Source organism: Salminus brasiliensis, chromosome 15 (assembly GCF_030463535.1).
Source record: "Salminus brasiliensis chromosome 15, fSalBra1.hap2, whole genome shotgun sequence".
Taxonomy (NCBI): domain Eukaryota; kingdom Metazoa; phylum Chordata; class Actinopteri; order Characiformes; family Bryconidae; genus Salminus; species Salminus brasiliensis.
This window is the reverse complement of record NC_132892.1, coordinates 18,992,559-19,017,717: the sequence shown is the minus strand read 5'-3', so window position 1 is coordinate 19,017,717 and position 25,159 is coordinate 18,992,559. Positions and strand designations below refer to the sequence as shown.

At 39.4% G+C, this 25,159-nt stretch overlaps 1 protein-coding gene across 1 annotated transcript in view; it reads left to right on the top strand.

Moving 5' to 3' along the window:
• LOC140536096 (rho GTPase-activating protein 20-like) overlaps nucleotides 1–25,159 on the top strand; it is a 46,251-nt gene that overhangs the window by 4,855 nt on the left and 16,237 nt on the right. The window contains exons 2-7 of the mRNA XM_072657734.1: nucleotides 10,202–10,287; nucleotides 18,379–18,549; nucleotides 22,073–22,222; nucleotides 23,898–23,939; nucleotides 24,860–24,935; nucleotides 25,036–25,110. Coding sequence (XP_072513835.1) covers nucleotides 10,202–10,287; nucleotides 18,379–18,549; nucleotides 22,073–22,222; nucleotides 23,898–23,939; nucleotides 24,860–24,935; nucleotides 25,036–25,110 — 600 coding nt within the window. The remainder of the gene's footprint in view (nucleotides 1–10,201; nucleotides 10,288–18,378; nucleotides 18,550–22,072; nucleotides 22,223–23,897; nucleotides 23,940–24,859; nucleotides 24,936–25,035; nucleotides 25,111–25,159) is intronic.

The following is a 25,159-nucleotide window of genomic DNA, read 5'->3' as shown; positions in this document are numbered from 1 at the left end:
CTAAGTAGATGTCTTTATATGGAAAGCTGGTGGCCATAGTGCTACCTTTACTGGACTCCTGATTCTGAGTCTGGCTTGTTGGATGGAGAAGGTGCTTAGAATTGGGCTCTGTCTGTCCGTCTGATGTGTCTAGGCCTCCCCTTCATAACCCCATGCCTTCAACCCCTGCCTCAGTGCTCCACTGGACAAACACAAGGTTATCATGCTGCTGCTGAGTTAAGAGAACGACAAGGTCTACAAGATCTACAATTAGCTTTTCCTTTTTTTTTAGCTATATGGACAAAAGTATTGGAACACCTTCTCATTGATTGCTTCTTCTGAATTCTGAAGGGTATTAAGATATTATTCTCTCTCTACTGTCCAGGAAGAAGGCTTTCTATAGATGTTTTTTTTTTACCAGCTTGTGAGGATTTGGTTGCATTTAGCAACAAGAGCGTTGGTGAGGTCAGGATGTTGGATGATCACCACCTCACCTCATTCACAATTACCATCATCCCAGTCAGCACTATTATATCCCTAACCAATTGGTGCCAATAGATTCATGTTTATCTGCTCCAGAGAGTCCTATTCTATTGGCAGTACTTCTCTACATCTGTATTGTGCTTCGTTCAGAAAGCAGGCCAGGCTGAAACAAAGGCCATCTCTTCAGTGTGGACTGGGACTGGTAGGGCTGGACTGTTGGGGGGCAGAATACAGTTGGTTTTGGTGACATCATACATTAGTACAGAATACTGGCTTTTCTGCAGCTTCTGCAGTTTCCATATTGGATTATATTTGCACTGAACTGTAAACACTGACATGAACTTTTATTCATTTTATAATATTTTTAGAATCTAGATTTTATCATCAAAGAGCAAGAACGTTCAGTCTGCCCTTTAAAACATAGTCTGCTCGCTTCTCAGAAGTTCTGCAGAATTGAATGGGTAGTCATTTAGAAAGGCCCTGTATGTATCATTCTAAACTTACTGAGTCAGACTTGTTCACAGTGGTGGGGATTGGAACCACAGCTTGTGGGGGTTAATTGTCCAGGATAAACTCTTGGTGGCCTCAAATTCTGGTCATTCACGCTGTACCTCCAGCAGTCAGAAGAGTGGAATGAAATCAGATGGCTTTAATGCTCTAAACACTATGACATAAAAGTGTTTACTTACATATATTGACATCATATCATAAATTGCATTACATAAACGTCATTTCTTTTACAGCCACTTTGAGAATGTGATGTTTTTACTCCCCTCTACCTGCGTCAGACCAGCTGCCACCTACCAATCCGACCATCAGGCCCACCACCACCCATAACAGACCAGCGGCACACCCTCCTACCACTGCTACCTGTCTAATGACCATGTTAAAACCTAAATAGACTCGTAACTATCTGCCACTATTAATATCACCACTATTAACTATCTGCTGTATCTGGTTTGGTAATTTTTTATCAATAATGTTTAAATAGTTCTGACCAGAGGACGATGGGTCGGGTCCCCCTTGTGAGTCTTTGTTCCTCCCAAGGTTTCTTCCTCCAGCTCTGAGGGAGTTTTTCCTTGCCACTGTTGCCCATTGGCTTGCTTACTGCGGGTCTTTGACCCATATGTCTTTATTTCTTCTTTTTGTCTCTGTCTTTTATTAATTACTAATTATGTTAAGCTGCTTTGTGACGACAACAGTTGTAAAAAGCGCTATACAAATAAATCTGACTTTGAAGAATCTGTGGAATTCCCCTATAATCCTATTGCCTCCTCTCAGACAGTTTATGCAGTATTTACACTGGGTCATGGCTATAGATAGCTTCTAAATCTCTGACCTCACGACAAATCGGCGAAAGAATGCAGTGCATTGTGAAATATCCAATTTCATCACAATTCTGTATTGTATGGTTATGAATCCTGAATATCCTGAGAGGCTGGTGGACTGGTTATACTGGTTATGTAGAAAATAAAGACCATTAAAGACTGATGTGTCGTTCCAAAATTGACTTAATGATACATTGCTTTGATTTATTCATTGTGATGCAACAGGGTGTTTGAGAATGCGGACCACGCTAGCTGAGGCAAGGAGGAGAACTCGAGAAATTTGGGCTGGAGTTCTGGGGGGCTTCGAGCTGATGGGACCCGAAGCCAGACCCTCCTTGCCAGGTAGAGGTTGAGTATGATTAGATGATCAGGAGGAGCAGGGGCGGTGGTGGGGTGCAAGTTTTCGCCACAAGAACGAGAAGGGAGAGGAACGGTTTTATAGTGTGTAGAAATGGAGGGGAGGAGTTTGGGCGTGGTCCTTCTCCCAAAATTTCAGTTATTACATAACTCCCTTTTTTACAATGTGTTTGGACCACCTTTGGCATTTCTGCTGGTAAGGCTCCTAGAAAATATGAGTAATTGTTATATTTGTGAAGAATATGAATCCAGACACTGAAACAGCCTGTCTTCATCTTGCAGGGGTTGATTGTCCAGTATAAACTCTTGGTGAGTTGAGTGTGGCCTCAAATTCTGGCAAATTCATTCTCCTCTTTTACCTCCAGCAGTCAGGAGAGTGGATTTTTTTTTTGCTGAGTGTTTTGAGGTCATGTTGTGCAGTGGATGGTGTCTCTCGGAAACACTGTCTGCTGCAGGCTCCCTATGGAAATTGGAAATTGTTTGTTTCTCAAAATCAGGCGGGTGGAACGCAGGGTACTTCCTGACTGTCCTCCTCCCTCCTTTGATGCTGTCGGGAAAAAAAAGAGAGAAAAAGAAAAAAAAAAAACAAAAAAAAAAAACGGTCCCGCATGTGTTCATCAATTAAAACAGGAAAAGATCCACAGCAACATTTCTGAGAAAGTCTCCTGCAAAGCTGCACATATTCTTCCCGTGCTCTGAGAAAAACAAAAGTTCCTCGAATTAGAAGACAAGTTGAAGTGCTTTAGCTTTGGTGTTTACAGTGTCAACATTATTACATTATTAATGAAAGATTAAACTTCCTCTTCATGAGGGCCTAAAGGGGCCATGTCCTGGCTGAGAGCGTTTGGTAGCAGTTAGCTATGGACTACAGCAATGAATAGCTTTGTGCTTTATTACAAGAGTCAGTATATTACTGCAGTCCAGTAAAGAACATGTATCTGTGTTTAGTTTCCTCCAGGGTGTGAACCCTGTAGCTGCTCTGTACACTGTGTACATAATTCTGGATGAGATAAACCAATAGAAATGCTCTATGTATATATAAAGTTTGAAAATTACATGATGGATTAATGTATGGAAATGCACAGTATATTGGCCTACAGTATATTGTCGCGGCCACATGACTGGGTCAGAGGTCTTGTGGAGTGTTCCCACTATACAGCGGTTATTATCTACCAAAAGTGTTCCAAGAAAGGACAACCAGTGAACTGGTGACAGCGTCACTGGCATCCAGGACTTGTTATGGGCTTGGGGAATGAAGGCTAGCTCGTCTGGTCCGAATCTGTCTATCTCTCTCTGTTTATATATATATATATATAGTATCGTGATATTTCTCTATCCTCTGGCGTATGATGATGTGCTACATGACATATCCTAAAAGTGAAACAAACAAGCTCATGGTGAGAGGAGAGCTTTCCATACCAAAAATAAAATGACATCACTTTACACTGAAATCATGAGCATGATTTTTCTAAGCATACATTAGATCAGGGCTGCTGTGGCTAGAGCAGTATTATGAAAATATTGTACTTTCACAATGTTTTATGTTTTAATATTTATTTATTTATTTATTTATTTAATTAATACTATAAATGTCCAAATAATTGTGGACACCAATTCTAATAAATGCATTCTGCTGCTACTTGTACCCACTGTGCGCACACACAACTTGTCTAGTTCCTGTAGAGCAGAACTGACAAAAGACTGATAACCTGAACCTATTGGCACCATGACTAATACCAGGCGTGGGCTAGAGGGATACAAAGCCCCCCAGCATTGAGCTGTGGAGTAGTTGAACTGTGTTCTTTAGAATGATGAGTGTGTGCCACACAGTACTTTTGGGATGAGTTTGGGAGTTGGGATAATGTGGGGTGGTGATCATCCAACATCCGGACACCACTAACACTGTTGAGGCTGAATGCAATCAAATCATTACAGCAGTGCTGTAAAGTATTTTTTTTCCAACAAAAGCAGGATCAATTATTTTGAATACCCTTGATTTTAGAAGACCACTGAAAGAGCAGGTGTCCCAGTATTTTTGTCTGTATAGCGTATTTGCATCATTTCTAGCAAATCTGACTACATCTACCTGTGTACTGCATTTGTGACCCTATAGAAGTGTAGGTTAGATTCCTCTACTGGGCTATTACACATAAATGGGCCATTACCCCACAAATCCTGAGAAAGTGCTTTCCTAGAAAATGGACAACACCAGTCACAACAAATGCTTTGAAGGAAGGGACACAAACTGGCCATGCAACTACAAGAAATACACATTTCCATAACCATAACAAAACCATATCCGGAAAAAAATCCAGAACCTTTAAAAGAAATATCCAGGCTAAAATAAAACACTGCCTTCATTCTGGCCATCATTGCACACTGCAGTCGCTACAAGTGAGCTCAAAATGCAGTGAGCAAATATTGGCCACTGGGTAAGCCCCTTGCTTTTGGTTTTGCTGATAGTCAAGTTTCATTCTTAATCAGATATGCCACTGAGCCCATATCTGATCAGTGTCTTGCGTTCTGAGTGTTTGAACAAAAAGCTAAACGTCTTCAGTGTGTTGCAGTAATGTGCAGTGATGTGTTGCAAAAGCAGAAAAGAAAATTGAAACCTTGGACAACATTAGATTATTTAAGCTGCAGTTTCCCAGGGATTGACAAACATAATAATACAGTATGCTGTAGCTTTAGCTTGCAGCTAGCCAAAGACTCACCAAATTCCCATCCACATAGCCCAGAATAGGACAATTAAACCTGATCTTTAGTTCAAACTTCAAGTACCATGTTACCACAAAAGAAGCAAATCTGCTATAATACTAAATTTTACTATAATACTAAATACTACTATAAGTATTATAATACTAAATACTACTACATTATATTAATAATGTTATTATAATACCAAATACTATAAATAATACTACATTTCACTATGATACTAAATACTACTATAAGTATTATAATACTAAATACTACTATACATATTATAATACTAAATACTACTATAAGTATTATGATACTTATAAGTGTTATACGTGTTATTATAATACCAAATACTATAAATAATACGAAGTATAATACTACATTTTACTATAATACTAAATACTACTATAAGTATTATAATACTAAATACTACTACATTATATTACTAATGTTATTATAATACCAAATACTATAAATAATACATTTCACTATAATACTAAATACTACTAAAAGTATTATAATACTAAATCTTACTATAAGTATTATAATACTAAATACTACTTCATTATATTACTAATGTCATTATAATACCAAATACTATAACTAATACGAAGTATAATACTACATTTCACTATAATACTAAATACTACTATACATATTATAATACTAAATACTATAAGTATTATAATACTAAATACTACTATAAGTATTATGATACTTATAAGTGTTATACGTGTTATTATAATACCAAATAGTAATACTAATAAGGATAATACTACATTTCACTATAATACTAAATACTACTATAAGTATTAAAACACTACATTTTATTTTAATACTACTATAAGTATTATAATATCAAATGTTACTATAATACATAATTTTACTATAGCTATTATAATACTAGATTTTACTACCATACTTCACGTTATCTATACAGTCCATCTGTCCAGAGTATGTACCTTACTTCAAATGATGCATGTTAGATGGACTGGCTGTGCAATTATCTATAGGAATGACTGGCTTAATGACTTTAATGTGAAAGGGCTTTTAACCTCTTGTGGACCGCCTGTGGACCGCCTGCAGGCAGAAAGTGTTACTACAGTCTTAGCAAAGAATAGCTGTAGTTACTGATTTCTACACCTCAGTGTGTAATACGCCTTTCTACATTAAGGGCTTTTAAAAGATGAATGGGAAAGCAGTGCCTTGGCCATGTTATAAATGCAGCAGCTAAAACTAAATCAAAACTGAAACAGGGAAATTTATGACCTTTTCACTTTTCTTCGACTTTAACTTCAACAATATTCAGCAGCTTTTTTATGTGTATTTTTTTCTGCCAGGAAACATCTTCCATAGCCAGCAGGCCTTGATTGACTGCGCTGATTAAAGCTCCTCACTTACCGCACTGTTGCTTTATCTCTTCCTCTCCATCAGGAACACTCTGTTGTTTTGCCAATATTTAGCAATTGCAACTGCTTTGTTCCCGACGTCCCCGGAAACCTTGCCTTATTTAAATCGACTGTTTGATGCATTTTTTCCAAAAGAGCAGAAATAAGGAGTGGTTGAACATTTGCCTGATTTCTCTCCAAAATAGTAACTTTACAGGATAAACTTTTCTATTGGTGCACTCAGCATGGCAGTGTTCAGGCACTTCTATAATAAAAATAGAAGAATCTAAAACAAATAAAGAAATAAAAACGTACATGCATGTTATTTTTCATGAACAATTTGTTAATATGCTTTATATGGTTGATGCGTCTTTTTTGTATTGATGTGTCCACTTACGATTAGGGTAACCAGCCATTCTCTTATCCCTGGACATTCCTGGTCCTCTTTTCCGGATCTAAAAAATGCATCCGGATGGGAATTCTTAGTTATGTTAGGAATCCACAGTCCAGGAATATGCTTTGTGTCACATGCAGCTATTGCTTACTGCACAGACCAGAGGAAGTGAAGTGTGAAAGTGAAATTGTGATTTTTTTATTTTTTTATTTTTTTATTGTCATCAAACTAAACACTGAAATGTTATGATCTGGCCATATGGGCTAATGAGGTTATTTGCTGGTCTTGGGAAATGATTATAAGGTAGTGTAGTTATGCAGTCCCTCCCACCCTTACACATACACATTACTAAGGTCCTTCAACTTGAAGCCCCCCTGTCCACGACATTCAAATCATGGCGAATGCCTTTGTGTCTCCAGTGTCCTCTTAATAAAAATAATAATAATAATAAAAAACCAATATGGTCACTCTATTCGAAATGCTTTGTAGATAGTTACTTAGACTTTAACTACCAGGTATGATAACCTAAACCTAATCCCAGCTTTGACCCAGAATTCAAACCTAGGCCTAAACTAACCCTTAAAAACTAACCTTATCTCTTATAGGAATAAAATCAAGTGACTGGCAGTGAATATAAGAACTAGATTGTTGCTATATTTAAGTTTATAAAAAAGAACATTATTTTAGACTGTAGTTTACAATGTCCTGATGTAATCTAGCAACAAGTTTATATGTTAGCCCCAAGCTAACACACTAGCCACAAGTAAACATGCCAGTCACAATACCGCAATACAGGACAATACATTCAGTGACTAAATCCATATATATTTCCCTTCCCATCTCACATGTAGCCAGTCTGTCAAAACATGGTTGATGTTAAAAGCTGTCTATTTATTTTCCAATGGAGCTACAAGGCTATTGTAGCTAACCAGTAATTGGGGCTTCAATTAGTATTGTGCAAACTGCATGCCTAAGGCCATAATCAGAAGACGCATGTATATGTGTTGTGGGTTTGCTGTGGGCGTGTTTGTCAGCGGAGATCAATGTCAGCAGGACATTGTTGTGTCTGAAACGTAAGACATGCTGTCTACTCCGACAGGATTCTGAGGCAGGACGGCACCCAGTCGTGTGTGAATCGATGGCTAGTAATCTAGCCTTCTATTGTATTGGGTGAAAACACTAAGGGCTAATGACAGCACAGCTGTACGCTCATATCTTGCAGTGAGCTAGTTTTGCGATATCTTGCTGAAATCTGGATGTATTGTGGTATTTGTGATTCAGTTACAGAAACTTTTATAACAACACTGCCTTCTAAACATGGACTTGGGAGACAGTGTGGGCAGTCGTCAAGTCATCGGTTTCAGACACAGCCTCATTCAAACATGAAAACCCATGAGCAAAAGCTGTTGACTACTGCAGGTATTTCATCGAAGGAAGGAAACAGATGTGTGTGGATTGAATTTTAATCAAACTAGCTGCCATCTTAAATACAAGTTCCCCACTTGGAAGTTTCATGTGCACAGATTACGAGCACCCACTCCAGTGGTCATTTCTAGTAGGAAATTCAAAGATCATTTTAACATGGCGGAGAGGAAGACAGGATCAGTATTGGATGCTACATATTTCTCAGTTTTTAACAGTGCAGCGGCTGTTTATGGTTGTTTGTGCACATTATTTTAATCTGTAAACTATATGCATTTACCTTGCTATGGAATAATGCTATTTATCGTTCTATCTATTGCAAACTGACTGCTCTGCTAGTGTGGTACAAGTTATTACCGTTACATTAGCCACCATTTTTCATGTTGCTCCACCAGCAAAGCACTTGAACCTGAAATGCATGTAATTCTGACTTCCCAAATGGGAGGTACACTTGCGATCAGCACATGAAGGCAGCCTAAGTCTGGTGTTTAAAGTTTTTTAATGGACAAGGGGACATTATAATTATTATTTTATGCAGCCTTAAATATTAAATATTTGCCTCACAGTGTGGTAAATTGTTAATTAATATGAAATGGGTGATTTCTGACACAAAACATCGTACTGTTATGTATAGATAATGGCCAAACTCTTTGTGAAGAGTACTACTACTTGTTTTAGCTCTAGAACATTCTTTTATGGTTAACAGTACATCATACAATGTAAGAACCCACATAAGCTAGTGTATTTGAGATTACAACTTTTTGGCAGTTTCCACAATGTTAATGTATAAGCTTCTGGTACTTGTTCCCTACATTGGCCTCTAAATTTCAAGCTATGGACAGGAAACCCGCATTGGCTGATCGACTACATTTAGGGTAAGGGGAAAATGTTATAAACTTGAATAATTGAGAAACGAATGCTTTAAGAGGCCTCTGTGGTTCGATGTGAAGGACATGGGGTCCACATGGTGTCCAATTACTTAATGTCCTCGCTTAGTTAATACATTAGATTTAGATAACGACATTCTGACCTACTAATAAATGTGCTCTCACCCAGTAGCTTTTCAACAGAAAGTGGCCAGTATCTACAACAGTACAATAATGATATCTACTCTATGTAGCCATGTCGTTTTCTCACCACATACTGAAGCTTAATTGGGATTCAGTTTTAATTACTCTAAAGAATGTACCTCTTGAGTCCCGGGTCTAATTTGACCAGTTGAGCATTAGAGTAAATGAACTAACGTGTAAGAAACTGTGCCATATTATGCAATGGAGAGCTGCTCAAAATTCAATTTCCCCAAATGTCACCAGCACAGTAAATCTGTCAGCGGGCAGAGCTGGCTTAAGAATGGGTTGAGTTTGCAATTATAACCAATACGCAGGCTTCTCTTGGTCTACATGGCCAGTCTTTTTTGCAGATGCATTATGCAAGGTGCTAAAACTGCCGGATGTGTTCATGAAGCAGTGTTGAGACACACATTAAAACACATTAAAAGTAATGGGTGCTCATTACTGTGTCGCCAGTTTACCGGTTGTCCTTTCTAGGACCCCTTTTGGTATGTACTGACCACAGCGTACCAGCTGTTCTGGAGATCCAGTTCTGATCCAGTCGTCTCGCCATCAAAGTTTGGACTTTAAAGTTAAAGTGGCTCAGATTCTTACACTTGTGCATTTTGCTAGCTTCTCAAACTAACTGTTCACTGGAAACAGTCCACTAATATATCCACCCCTTGACAATGGCAGGGTGCTTTCCTTTTACACCTAGGATTAGTTAATCTTCAGTCTAAAATACTAACAAGATCAACTTGCTTAATTCTAAAAGTTTAGAAAAATTGTCATGTGAAAATGAAATACGACATGTCATAACAGGACCATGTGGTACAAAAAAAGTGTAGTTTCCCCCATATACAAGTACACAGTGAAGCAAAATACCACCAGGTTCATGGTGCAACATAAACCAGTGCAATACTGCACAAAATTGCTGATGTGCAAATGTGAAATGGGAAAAGCTAGGATATTAAAAAGATCTTTGAAGTATTTTGAATGTGATTGTATTATCTGATGTTGCAGTTGCCTAGTTCTGCATGTTGTTCTCTAAGCATTTCAATAATAATCCGGTTTCTATTCTCTTCTGTTCTCCCACAGAGGATGAAGGCTCTGTCTTATCGCCGACAGTCTGCTCCGTCCCTGGTCATCAGCAAAGCACTGACCAGATCCAGAACAATGTCCAGGTATGGAATTAGCTTGAGTACATATACCTTTGGCCATTAGTGTAATATACACATGATACACCTTTCTCCTGCCAGTGAAAAATACACTGACAGATTGAATACTTACAGGTTCTAGACCTGCTGTAACCCTGGCTTGCACTTTTTTACGTTAATTGATGGCTCGTTCTAAAGCCCTTAGCACTTTGTTCAGTTTGATTTGAATAGCATTTTTTAGTGCTTGTCTGAAAGAAGCTTTACAGAAATCCAGTTTCAGGTCAACACTGGCAGAGAAAAAAAATCATGAAAAAAGGAGCATGAGGAAGAAACACGAAGGGAACTTAGACTCAAAAGAGGAACCGTCCTGCTTTTGCACAAAACCGGATACTGGAATTATTATTCAATCTAAGCTTGTAATCTAAGCGTGCAAGATTACAGTGGCACTCAGTGAAGCCAGTGATCAACATTAAAGTCAGTCACAATTCTCACAATGCGTGACTTATTTGGAAAGGGTTGCTTCCTGAGTTGTGAGTAGAGCTGGGCAATATGACGATAATTTGTCATATCGTGATACATTTTGTTATCATGATACACAACATGCTTTCCTAACCTTAATAAAAACTGATCCACTGCAGGTTTCATTACAAACAATGTAATTAGACTGATATTTAGAATAAGAAGATGAAGAGCAGCAGATGTTGATTTAAAATCACTGCATTCAGTACGGGAGAGTCTCTGAATAGTAGTTTATAAGAATCTGTTGCTACTGATGTATTTAGTCTGCAATTACATGCATCATGATGAATACTGTGTATCGTAAAAAAAGTCTTGAAATATTGTGATGTAGTATTTTTACAATATTGCCCAGCCCTAGTTGCCCAGGCTGTTTTGTGTACAATGACTGACTTCACAGTAATGAATAACATGGCTCAGTCTTAGAGTCCACTGCCATTTGTAAGCAGGAGGAAAGGATATATTGTATGTAGGTGTGACAGCCAGTGGTGAACTGTGGCAGCGTTCACTCAAATCACCCAAATCCTTTTAGTCATATGTGACACAAATGTAAATCTGACACCATCAATTCTGATTTGGGAAACTTTCATATGTGATATTAAGATCTTATACGTGGCAGTGCTACTCCGTCTGAACAGCCAGATCGGAAATCATGCGACTTTTACATCAATCCAACTCTACTGGAGAAAACAGACGACAATATAAGAGGGGTTTTCAGTATAAGCTTTTATGGTGATGTCTCTGTTCAAACAAAATTAGAAGGTATATAGAAATATATACAAAAAAATGGCTGAACACGACCACAGAAGGATGCTGCTGCAGAGTCAAAGGAAAGCAAAAAAGCTTAAAAAAAAAAAAAAAGATGTTTAAAGAAACCAAGGATGCAAACTAAAGAAGTGACTGTGACCGAAAAACAGGCCTGTTTTACAGCAAGCTCGAGCGCATTCTCCATGATGAGCCCAGCTGTCAGCCAGTGGACCTCCTTGATAGTTCATGTGATGCTGCTAAAGATTCATGAAACTTCAAGTGAAGCTTTTCCCCAGTGTGCAACTGCCTCGGTTTAGGAGTGTGAGCAGTTCAGATGAATGTAGGATATAAGTCACATTAAAAAGACCAAAAGAATAGTAAAAAAAAACATGGAATTCATAAAAACAGGATTTGTGCCACTTTAGCCTCCAGTCCAGGCCACAAAGGCCAAAACTCTTAATATATGATAATGCTAATTTGTGTTAACCCTACTATCAGATTCTAGTAGCATGTTAGCATAAGGCTTATGGCAATTCTGTAAAACATTTTTGCCAATTCTAGATTAATACAGACATCTGAAGCTTGATTTGAAGCTTGTAACAGAGTGCTCTGGCACAGAACTGCCGCAGCTGTTTTCAGTTTCTATCAACTGACTGATTCCTGGTTACACAACCACTTTCATTCACTTCCAACAGTTCCGGTATGACAAAACAGGTCCCAACCACTGCAAATACAGAGCATGATCAGTGACTAGTTAAGCTGGTGGTTAATCACTTCTACTCTTAAACCTATGAGAGTACTCCTTTACATGTAATTACCTAAATACCACAGAGAAAAAAGTCTGTATGGACAAAAGTATTGAGACACCTGCTCATTCGCTGTTTTATCTGAAATTAAGGGTATTAGAAAAGAGTTCATCCTGCTTTTGTTGGAGTAACTGTCTCTACTGCCCAGTGAAGAAGGCTTTCTACTAGATTTTGGAGGAGCATTGCTGTGTGGATTTGATTGCATTCAGCAATAAGAGCGTTAGTGAGTTCAGGATGTTGGATGATCACCACCCCACCTCATCCCCAACTTCTCAACTCAAAAGTATTGGATGGAGCACCATCATTCTAAAGAACACAGTTCCACTGCTCCACATCTCAAGGGGTATAAAGCAGGGGGGGCTTGACTGGTGTTAGGCATGGTGCTGATAGGTTCATGTTTATCTGTTTTAGAGATTCGTATTCTATTAACAGTACTTCTCTACAGCTACTAGACAAGCTGTGGGTTTGCACATCTGTGTCAGAAATGGGTGCAACTTAAAGTAGCTGAATGCATTCAAAAGTAAAAGTATGCTGCTAAAAACATAGTTGAGTAGATGGACAGTACGGCAAACATATTTTATCTCAATACTCGAAGACTAGAAGTGTTTTATGATATTTTGCATTAGTGGGTCCAGATTTTAGGAACTGCTATCCAATTTCATTGTACTGTGATTACTATTTTAACAGTTTCAGCACCACATCCAATTAAACAGCACTAGGTGTGGTCTTTATAATGAAACATTGATTGATTCATTGGTTTAGAGGAACTGACAATATCCACTCTATGCTCAGAAAACATCAAAATGCATCATGATAACGATAAAACATCAAACTGATGCCCACCTCTGTTTAAACTGAAGTGGATTAAAAATAAAGGATACAGTTAAAGTCAATATAGGCTCTGTTTTCTCATTGCACACAACGTTCGATGATGACAGCACTGTGGCCTGATCAAAGTGAGCAGAAACAGTGGGTTTCATCAGCTTAATTACCTGAGCAATAGACACTGCTTTAATTGATTGTAGAAATAATCGTCAGTTTGCACACTGCGTTCCAGTTAGTACGAGTGTCAGGTGGCCTGGGATACCAGTTTAATGCGATGCAGGGAGTGAGTTCTCTAAAGAGGAAACAATCACGTGTTAGCTCAAACCCCCTCGGCTGATAGAGTGCAGCTCATCCTGGCCAAACGGATGTTATTCTAAGTTTCAGCATTTCTCTGGTTATACTTTGGAATTTGATGTGAAGACTCAGATAGGCCTGTTTCACAGTGGTTGGCTCCAGCTGAGGTTAAGTAATATTTGATGTGCTCGATGACACTTGTTGCAAGTATCATCTTACTTTCCTTTGCCTCGTCACGGTAATCTGGTTGGGGATCTGAGCTTTCGTAGAAGCGTATCTGTCTTTGGATCTGAACACTTGATTTTCTTGAGACATTCCCCTTCCAGCTGTCTTCTGTTTGTGTGTGTGTGTTCATTTCACGTGTGGGCTTCAGCTGCAGTGCGTGCCTAAATGTGTGCGTGCTTGTCGCTGTGTATTGGTGCGTCTCTATGTTTCTGGGGAAGAAAGGCTGAGGATGTTTCGGTAATATTGTGGTCAGTGTGGGGGAAACAGTGGTTCATTTTGACATCCTACACAGATGCGAACATGTCTGTCAACCAGCAGCGTGGAGAAATCCATCCTAGACAGAGGGTTACAATACAGCCTATGAGTACTGCATAGCTCGCATTCGTAGGGGTCACTAGGGGCCTTTTGAACCAGCGTGAACCTCTGAACGCTGCTTTTGACAATGAACTTGCAACAGCATTGCGTTCAAGGAACTGAGTCGCATTCTCGCCCTGCCTCAGAGAACTAGAGTGACTCTATCAGCATTTGCAGCAGCAATTGCTAAGCCTCTCAGAAGGATAATGCTGGGGGTGGATATAGAGGCTAAATATAGGCCTTGGGCTTTGACCCGAGACTCTCTGGAAGAGAATAACCTTGTTAAAGCGGTACTGGAGGTTTGCTCACTTTTTCCCACGTACTGGTGACCCTGCGGACACTCGCTGAATCAGATGCCCATTAAGCTATTTGTGTGTTAGGTTCCCTAAGTGTTGATTCATTGATAATTGGGAACAGGGCCAAACCTGCATCCCTGTGATAACTTGGCTACATTGTGAATCAGGACTCAATTAAACTTTCATTTGAAACAAAAAATGATTCAATTATTGTAGATATAAAAGTAGAATAAGCCTCTGCAATAAATCTGCAATGATTACTTGGAGCTTTGCAAGACTTTACTAGGGGCAGTCTAGCACGCATCGTCAAGGCATGCAGGATCCAGAATCCAATCATTGGCAAATCCATCATCCAGCAATGGATGTAGTCAAGCACAAGCTGCGTCCCATAGCCTAGGCTGTACATCACATCACTGTCACATCACTGGAAGCTGAAGTACACATACATTTAAAGCAACAGTATGAAGCATTTTTGCCTAAAAAATAACAGCTTCAAAATCATGTTGATGCTTCACTGACTCGTAATAGGGAGAGAAGTTCTGCTATAGTTGCTAATCTGGCCTCAACACCCCAGAAACTGCACTATGTAACTTTGGTGAATTGGGCAGGGCAACACTCACATTTTTTCACGTTCAGTAATGGTTCTGTTTTTTGTCAGGTTATCCATAAATGCATGTGAGCTGTAGTAGCGGCTGTAGAGATGTGTGACCTGTAGTGGACCTGTAGTCCCACCTCCCGACTGTAGGGGGAGCCCGGGAGCAAGAAATGCCAATTTCTCGCAAAATGCTGCTTTAAAATAATTGAGTATCCGAGTAAGACTAGGGCTAAATATGTTTTTAGTCTTATAGATAATGATGATATCCTTGATATGCTCAGCAGCATTGTGCATTGTGGCATATATGTGAGGTAATTAACACGATAATCATACATATTGATATGTTAGGTTAGATTTTCGAACCTTAATTCTCACAGTTGGTACAGTTGGTGAAGATGCTCATGGAACATGGTATTAGATGACTCATTTGCATAATGTAGCTTCATATGATATCACTACTGCTACCGCTAATATTGAGAGAACAGCTAGCAAACTACGTATACTGTGCATCCCTAGTTAAGGGGGGAAATGAGGGAAGTATTGTAATTTGTTGGCCTTCTCACGGCTAAGCTTCCGAGTGTTTACAGTAACGATCGCTAACCCTTCTCTTGATATTTACCTGCCAGCAGCAGCATTTACTTCCAACCCATGTCTTTAACACTTGATCCGGCTAATCATAATGTTCTCAAGGCATTAATTAGCTGGATCAGGTGTGGTAAATGAGAGTTAAGCATAAACACAGCATGATGAATGTCCACAGAGGACAGTTTAAACTGCTCCACATTCGTGCATGATCTGTTATCACAGAACTGTTGTACAGTGGGCCCTGATGTGGGCCCTGATGTGGGCCCTGACCTGTTGCAGACTGCCCCTTCATGTAATTTCTTTTGGAACCTCATTGGATAAGAACAGAATCTCAGTATAGTGGCATTGTATTGCTGACAGTTTGTGATACATTGAAAACACTTACATTATATGTCTAAATTTTGTGGACACCCCTTCTAATGAATGCATTCAATATTCCTTAGGTTGCACGCATTGCTGACAGAAATGTGCAAATGCAAGCACACAGCTTTTCTAGTCCCTGTAGAGAATTACTGTCAATAGAATAGGACTCTCTGGAGCTGATTTACATGAACCCATTGTTACCATGCTAGAGGGGTATAAAGCCCCCCAGCATTGAGCTGAGGAGCAATGGTGTTCTCTGGAATAATGGATGGTGCCCCATCCAATAATTTTGGGATGAGTTAGGGAGTTGCGGATGAGGTGAGTGGGTGATCATCCAACATCCTGACCTCACTAACACTCTTGTCACTGAAATCAATCAAATCCTCACAGCAATGCTCCACAATTTAGTAGAAAATCTTCCCTGGACCGTAGAGACAGTTACAAAAACCAACAAAAGCAGATTAAACTAAATACCCTTGATTTTAGAAGAAATAATGAATGAGCAGATGTCCCAATACTTTTGTCTATAGGTTAGGTCAATATTGTATTATAGTTTTAACCAAAATAAATGCCCTTTGTTGAATAAAAAAAGACCGTGATTGAATCTACACTCAAGAGATGAGCGTGAAGAACCTTTAAATGAGTACGGAATCGTTACACCCACTTGTTTGAAACAAGGTTCTTAACACACATCACTTCTAGAAAAATCATTATTTTTGTATATATAAAATAATTTAAAAGTTCGTTATTGAACCAAAAATGGTTCTTCTATTTCCTCCACTTCCTTTGTGGGTGGAATATGCAAATTAGCTTGTTGCGAGGCAGTTATTACTGGTGTTTCGGTTGTACTGGGAGGAGTTTCGGTTGTACTGGGTGGGGTTCTGGTTGTACTGGGAGGAGGAATGTTTACTGGGTGTTTACACTGCTAGAATTTGTGACTCAAATGTAGCTCCTCCTGAAGTGGTTTGAGTGAGGGCATTTGTATCTGGTCTAAATGAGTCTTGGGTGTGTTTACACTTGGCCTTATCCAGATATTATCCTGATGTAAACAGGGTCTAGGAATCCTTCGTAGCATAAGAGTTAGAGTAAGGAACTTTGGATGGGATTTGGATTGACCAAAATGTTGAGTTAGGGACGCTTTGTTATCAATTTGATGTCTCATTTGCGTATTGCAGCATCTTGTCATATTGGTATTATTATGATAGTGGCTAACAAACAGCGTCATGCAGCCACTACCCCCATTAGGTTTTTTATTTGTTGCCCATGCAGATATGTTTTGATTGAAGCCTGCGTGTCGTTTTGGAGTGTTTCACAGTACAGTATCTCAGTTCAGAGTAAGGCGATCACAGTTTACTGTGTTTTGTTTTGGTTTTTGCAAACTGAGCTTGGAAATGACATAACACAATCAGCATGGATTCTATCCTCCCAAAACAAGTGGTGATAAAAACAACACATAGTGTGAAATCTAACATATGTATTAATGTTTTAAAATGTGATCATTTGAACCCTTAATATTATTATTATTATTATTAATAATAATAATAATAATATTATTATTATTATTTATCCTTTCATTTGTTCTGTACTTGTTGTTCTGCTATACAAATGCACACCCACAGCTTTTCCTGTCCCTATAAAGAAATACTACCAGCAGAATAGAGAACTCACTGCAGCAGATACACGTTAACCTATTGGCACCATGCCTAATGCCAGGCATGGGCTAGAGGGGTATAATGGGCCCCAGCATTGATCTGTGGAGCAGTGGAAATGTGTTCTGTGGAATGATGGTGGAGCTCCAGTCAATACTTTTGAGATGAGTTGGGGATGAGATAGGCTGGAGATCTTTCAACATCCTGACCCCACTAACGCTATTGTTGGTGAATGCAATCAAATCCTCACAGCAGCACTCCAATAACCTAGTAGAAAGCCTTCTTCTTAATTTCCGAAGAAACAATAAACGAGCATGTGCCAGTACTTTTGTATATATAGTGTATATCTGTATAATTTTGTGTTTTGGTTTACTTAATTTTTTTACTATTATTTCTGTTTATGTATCTCTTTATATACTTATTTATTTATGTATTTATTTATTTATTTATTGCCTATTTTATGCCTATTTTAAGGTGCACCCATAACTAACACAGACGTTCAATAGAATGGGATGCTCATGATGCACATGCCATTGGGCTGGGGAGCACTGGAACTGGGTTCTCTGAAGTGATGGAGCTCCTATTGATCTCTATTAATTCCAAAATAAACAGCACCTAAGATCACCGTAGGTTTTGTGACGGAATGCAATCAAATCCTCACAGTAATGTTCCAACATCTTATGTTAAGCCTTCCTAGACAGAGTCAGTTACTCCAGCAAACTCGTAACAATATGATTTCAGTAGAATACCTGATGGGCAGGTGTCTACCACCCGTTGGACATGTACCGTAAATGGACGCACAATCACCATGCATCACGTTTCCCTGCATTGACAGGTGGTTTTCATTTGTTTCGGCTTTCCAGGGAGAACTGCCTGTCTCCGGTCTGCCCAGAAACCTGCCTGCTGGTGCAGTCGTACCTGACCCCTTCACGGATGTTTATCTCTCATGCCTATGCCCAACTGAAAACCGGCCTGCAGACACAGGAGAGGCACCTGTTCCTCTTCACCGACATCCTGCTCATCAGCAAGGCTAAGTATGTGTGCAGAGGGGGGGTGTCGGGGGGAGGGGGGATATTTGTTGCAGGACAGAGAGAAGGAGATATATATAGTGTTTTTAATGATGGTAAATCAGGTGAGCTGCTGCTGATTGATCCATGCTGGCTGGACTGGGGGCCTTCAAGCTCTGTTCTTCAGACTACCTCACAAGATCTCACCTACTTTCTTCAAAATGAGAAATTCTTGTTCCTTTCCACTGGATTTATGTTCACCTGCATTTGTTCTAATGTGACCTGGAGTGCTTTCTTTTACAAGCAGAAGCTCTTATTGCTGAGAGAAATGGTTTTAAATAATGTGTTGAGGTGCCTAAAATGTCTGCACAGTACCATATATACACCAATCAGCCATAACATTAGCACCATTGACTGGTGAATTGTCTTCATCTGTGGCAATGGCCAAATTGTTTCATTAATAAATTCATAAATAAATAATTTCATAAATAAATCCAGTTGTTGTGATGTTAGAAATTTAACATAGCGGAATTACTCGCGCAAAATGAGGATGTTAACTTTCAGTGAAGGTCAATGTAAGGCCTAATTTTGGGTCATTTGGGTCAGTGTGACATTTTGACATAATATAAAGAATAGCTGCTGTTTTCAATTTATATGAAAATGAAAGACAGCAAAAATAAATGGAGAAACAAGAAAATGTTAATGTGAGCTAAAGACAAAACAACATACATTTCTTAAAGTAAGTAATAATCTAAGCTTAAATGTGAAATTTACTTTAGTGATTTGTCTGAACTACTCTTTTATTAGTCCGGCAAATATAATCAGTAGTTCTGACAGCTGTGTAAACATTTTTTTGTCTTAGCTTGCGGAAATGTGCTGCATAAAATGAGAGGAAAACCTCTAAATATGATCCCAAAATATGACAGTGAGTAGTAGACCACAAGAGTAACTGGCAGTAGCATGTATGGGAGGGCACGGGTGAGTGCCAGTGGTGGGAAGACTGGCGACATTCCTCCACCCTTTCTTTTCCCCTTTTTATTTGGTCTCATGAGATCCCGTGGCCCACATCCCCTTCCTTTCCCTGGGTGCCTTGCACAGCCCGAGGGGCCCATCTCCATAATTACCACCCAGAGGGCCAATTAACTCGATCTGAGGCCAGCCTCGGGATCAAAGCCACTGTCAGCCCCTGTGAAGTCTTTGGGGCCTGCAGTAGTGAGCTTATCACACACGACGTTGCCTTAATGTTGACCTAGCGTTATCACCACACTAAGACTGGTGTTGCCGACTCATGAAAGGAAACAGGGTTTCCAGTGCTGACCTATATTTGGGATCACATGCAGGGAAATAGCTCAGTCCCACTTTTAAAAGCATACTGGTCGGCCAGAGCTGTGTTGTACTGTTGTGTATGGGTTGGTTTTCTGTTTTTTTTCTTGACCAGTTAATTGACAGAGGATCTGTGTCTGAGAGGCTGATAAGAATCTTATTGAAAAGATGACTAAAGTGCACAGAACACTCTTTAAATGTTAAGAGGAACGCAGAAAGAACATCCTTCCCCCTTCTTCACTGGTTCCTATGCCACTGCAAATGACTGTCAATGGTTCACACTACTGCCCGTGCTACAGATTAGGATGAAAAACACTGGAGTATTCCTTCTAAGGGTTCTTGATGGGGCAGCCATTGAAATGTGGGAGGTTTTCGCCTCATGATTGGCTCTTTAGTGCTTCGATAGGAAGCTAGTTTGAGATGCTGTTGTCACACAGTATAAAACTGTGTCACGTCTGTAATAACAAAGTGCAATCTTAGATCTCTTCATTGCACACCAATGGTTTGTGGATTAGAAGTGAGAGACCAGTTGCCCTTGCTGATCTGCTGATTTCAGTCATTGCACTGTTGGGTAAAGAGTGTCTCCTAGTTGTGATGAAGGCAGAAATCTGAGATCTCAGTACCTAAAGTCATTTTTGATACACATTTAAAAAAAAAATGCACTCTTAAAATAAGAAAAAACTATGGATAGAGCGGTGCATTATGGCTGTATCTGTAAAAGCTAATGAGCAGGTATTCGGTTAACTGAGGGGGTGGAAATTAGCAATGGCAAAAAACAGTTATAAATGTGCTTATGAAAAGTGTTCCCACTTAATTACATTAAATACTACATCTCCTGCGTCTGTTTCATTTGGGCCACGTTTTATAATATTCCAGAACTTTCAGCACTACCCACAATATTGTCCAAAAAGCTTTTAATGAAGTAAGAAATATCATATAATCATATCACCCATTCTTAGAGGGGTGGCAGATCATTGAATTTCTGTTCAACAAAAGCTTATAAACTCTGTGGTGAACTGTTTTCTTCTTGTCCCCCCAAAAGAACAGCCTGTCCCCCCAAAAATTCCCCATGTATGCTGACTAATTAGTGATGTCACTCTCTGAAAACAGGCGGGCAAAAAAAACAAGACCACCTGAGTTTGACTAAGTTAACTCCAGCACGCTGTATTCTAATTGTGTCTGAAAATACCCCTAAGGCCATACCCTTGACTTTGTGCTCTCATATATGAGGCTTAATCTCTTTAAACGTGTGCGATCTGAGCCTCAGTTAGCTGGATCACAGTCTGTGCTGCGGTGTTTAGCCTGCTAGCTAGCGCAGACCTATCTAAGCCTCGAGAACCAGCTTCCAGTCCAAAGACAGCAGAACCAGTCTCATTTAGCCTCTCTGTTACTCCCAACACTCCCAAGTCGCTCGACTTCGCTTCATCAGACATGAGTTTTTATCGTCAACTCTTGTGCGGATGCAAAAAGGATCCAAAACCACGTGGGAAACATTTTAAATTTAGCTTTCTGTCCTTCCAACAGCAGCCGCTCAATCATTAGTCACCATCATTAGTCGAATCATTCTCGTCTAGACGTTTATGAGTGAGGTTTCAGTCAGCCAGACTTAAATTAGTTCTGTAGTGAGCAGACTGCAATCCTGCTAACTAGGCTAATGCTAACCAGCTTGTCTGTCCTGATTCAGAGCTGTTTAACATTTGTAAGACCACCGTCTGTAATACCGCATACCGCAGCATTCTTTTCAGGCGGTATGAAAAAAGTGGTTACCCCCCCTACAACCCTAGAATGCACCCTAAACTGGTTCTTTTTGGACTGTAAAGTACAGTAGATAAGCTGGCTTGTTTATAGCAGGGTTAAAAAAAGGTGCATGTGGTAATCACCCTTTCATTTTCTGTTGTAGACTGTGAGGCTCAGCAAAATGACTAAGCGAGATCTTGATGGAGATTGTTGGGCAGATGTGAAGTGGGAACTGAAAGTGTGTTTTGAATGTGCTAATAAAGTACCAATGCTCTGTTCGCCGTGGCTATATTGTGGTCGGTTTCGTGTCTTGCCCAACATCTATGGCTAATGCAATTTCTGGTAATCTTACAAAAAAACAACAAAAAAAAACCCCACATAAAGCATAACTACAGATTGTGTAGTTATGTTGATAGGGTGAGCAGGTTACTGTACACTGTACCACAAGCTTTCAAGCGTTTGGGGTTATTCTGTTTCTAAACCCTTCCAGATCTTCTACAAACTTCAAGCTGAAGGCACAGGCACGTGTGTGTGAGATGTGGACGGCGAATTGCATGGAAGAAGTGTGCGAGGGAAGTACCAGCCCTGAGCAAAGCTTCGTCATGGGCTGGCCCACTTGCAACTGTGTGGCTACATTCAGGTACTGTATTCTTTTGACCTTCTGTCATGACCCGTCACTATCACTATAAAGAGTTCAGATGTTACTAAAGATTTGCAGCAGAGGCACCAGTTAGATAACTGTTGGTTATCTACTAAGAACTGACAAACGAACACAGGCGCAACATCGTATTTAACATATGACCAGCTCAGTATAAACACCTGTGGTGCTTGTTTTCACCATTTTCCCAAGATTTAAACCTCTGGATTTTAAGGGTGTTTTCTCAAATGTTGCATATCTTCCTAAAATCGCCTTTAGAGGCACTTGCATATGAGATAATGCCCACATTTTATATGGAAATAAAGAATAATCAGAATATTATTCAGAATAATCTCAGCTCTCACTGTAATGAGACCCCATGTGCCCTAGAGCACTGCTTAAAGAGATACCCTGCCCCTTAACCTGAAACATTGAAACTGAAGATTTTAGAAATTCTTCATATTTCCTGTAAAAACATCCCTTTTCTCACATAGACAAATTGTTTTGGTGCTTGAAGTGGATTTTCCAGACTCTGAATAAAACAATATATAAACTGCAAGCGGCAGAGGCCAGGTTTCTAAGTGTCCATTGGTCAGTTTCACACAAAACCTTAGATGGACGCACAAATCATCCAGTAACAGATAAGAGGCAGATGACGGACACACGAATTCACCAGTTTGACGGGGCAAAAGGCTGAGATGAGTATGTTGACTCGTCTTCACAGCCTTATAACTCCAGATGTGAGTCATGTATGATCTGGCAAGATGCAGTGGAAGGGACAGGCTCTACGGATACCATATATCTGTGCTGTGTTATTACAAAGAATTTAATAGAAACATCGAGAACAGTGAATTTGACTCGCCGGCGTGTTCGTAGATTAGAGAGAATTGGGTCATGAGTAATAAGATATTAACTTTTAATAATGACATATCAATTTTAATAATGACATATCAATAAAAACTGTACTTGTGGTGAGCATCAGTTCTTAGCTACATACAGTGGATCAGAATATAGCTTTAGCCAAGCAGTAATGCCTCCAATGGGCCATATATGGATGTTGTGATGGTAAATCTTTATAAACCCTTTATATTAATGAATAAAATTTCACCTCGCCTGAAGTACCGAAGTATAGTCAACAAGTGTAGTGGAGGTCTGAGGCCTAATTTTTTTCTTTAGTTTTTCACTAGCCGTAGGAGGATACTATGGACAACAAGACATGGATGTTGACGCTCCATCGGTTAGAATTGTGTAACTTGCTTGCAGTGCCTCAAACTGTGTGTAGTTATAAAAAGGTCGTCTCAGACTGACTTGCTTATGAGGTTTCAGACACTGTGTGACATACTGTTATCTATATAATTGGAAAAATGTACACCACATGACTAAAAACAGTAGTAGCAGCTGTCTGCACTTTTTTTCGTTATTGATAACAGTGTATAGGCATGGCATTTGCATTATGCTCATACATTTTACCTCATTAGTCTAGTCTTGTTGAGTTTGCAAAGAGCAGGAGCTCTTGAGACGCTGCTCCCTGAAGCAAATGTATTCAAGCCATTGAAGAGCATGACCATGTTCTGTGAATAGCTTTCAGAGGGTGATAACGCTGCTCAGATGATAGTTCTCGAACAGTGGGCTTTATTGATTCAAGTTTTTTTTTTATGCTTTTTTCCCCCCTCTACAGCTCTACTGAACAGAAGGAGAAGTGGCTCTCCCTTATAAAAAGGTACGGTAGGACTAAGAAAAATGACTGTTTGTTGCCAAAATGCCATGTAATGACCAGAAATATCCTTCTGTGTATTAGGCCATTAGACACACTATATGGACAAAAGTTTTGGGACACCTGCTCATTCACTGTTGCCTCAGAAATCAAGGGTATTTAAAAATAAGTAAATAAAAAAACAGTTGATCATGCTGTTGTGGAAGTAACTGTCCCACAGCTGGAGCATTGCTGTGAGGATTTGATTGCCTTTAGCAACAAGAGCGTTGGTAAGGTCAGGATCATTACCCTAGCTCATCCCAAAAGTATTGGATGGAGCTAGAGCTGGGCGATATGGTACAAATTCCATATCACAATATTTGAACACATTTTAACAATACACAATATTTATCACAATAGACGTGATCGCAGACAAAATGCATCAGTAGTGACAAATTCTCAAAAACTACTGTTCAGGTACTCCCCCATACTCAGTACCAAAGTGATTTTTATTCAGAAATCTGCTGCACTTCGTCCAGTTAAACAGCACTAATTACACTGTTCATAATGAAACATGCTGTTGATCAACAGGTTTATGGTTATCTGCTCCAGAGATTCCTGTTCTATTAGCATTACTTCTTTACAGGGACTAGAAAAGCTGTATGTGTGCATTTGCACATCTGTGTCAGCATTAGTAGCAACTAGATGTAGATGCAAGTAGATGAATGCATTCATTAAAAGGGGTGTCCACAAACCTTTGGACATATAGTAAATGTTGTCCATATTTTCTCAGCCACATTAGGCCTCATTTATCAAATAAAACCACAGAACCCATTTTCAGAATTTCTCATGATTTCCATAATATTTTTTTTCGATACTTCTGTAATCATAAATATTTTGTCCTATTTTAACATTGTTTTTATGCCACCTCTGTTCTTTCTCTGCAGTCGGATAAAAGAGGAGAAAGAGAAAGATCACCCCAAAACAATCCCCCTTAAAGTGTATACCAAGGACTTTTCATATGTAGGTGCTTTTACATGCAAACAGACATACTTACCCTGAGCTTACTGAAGCACTAAACATACTGGATACCGATCTGATTAAACTCACTCTCGTTCCCTAGAAAACCCTTGCTGTCAGTAATTCGGACAATGCCAATGAAGTTATTCGTCTAGCGCTGCAGCAGTTTGGCATTGTGGTAAGTTTCTCCACACTGCATGCATCTGAATATTTACAGTAGCTCTAAT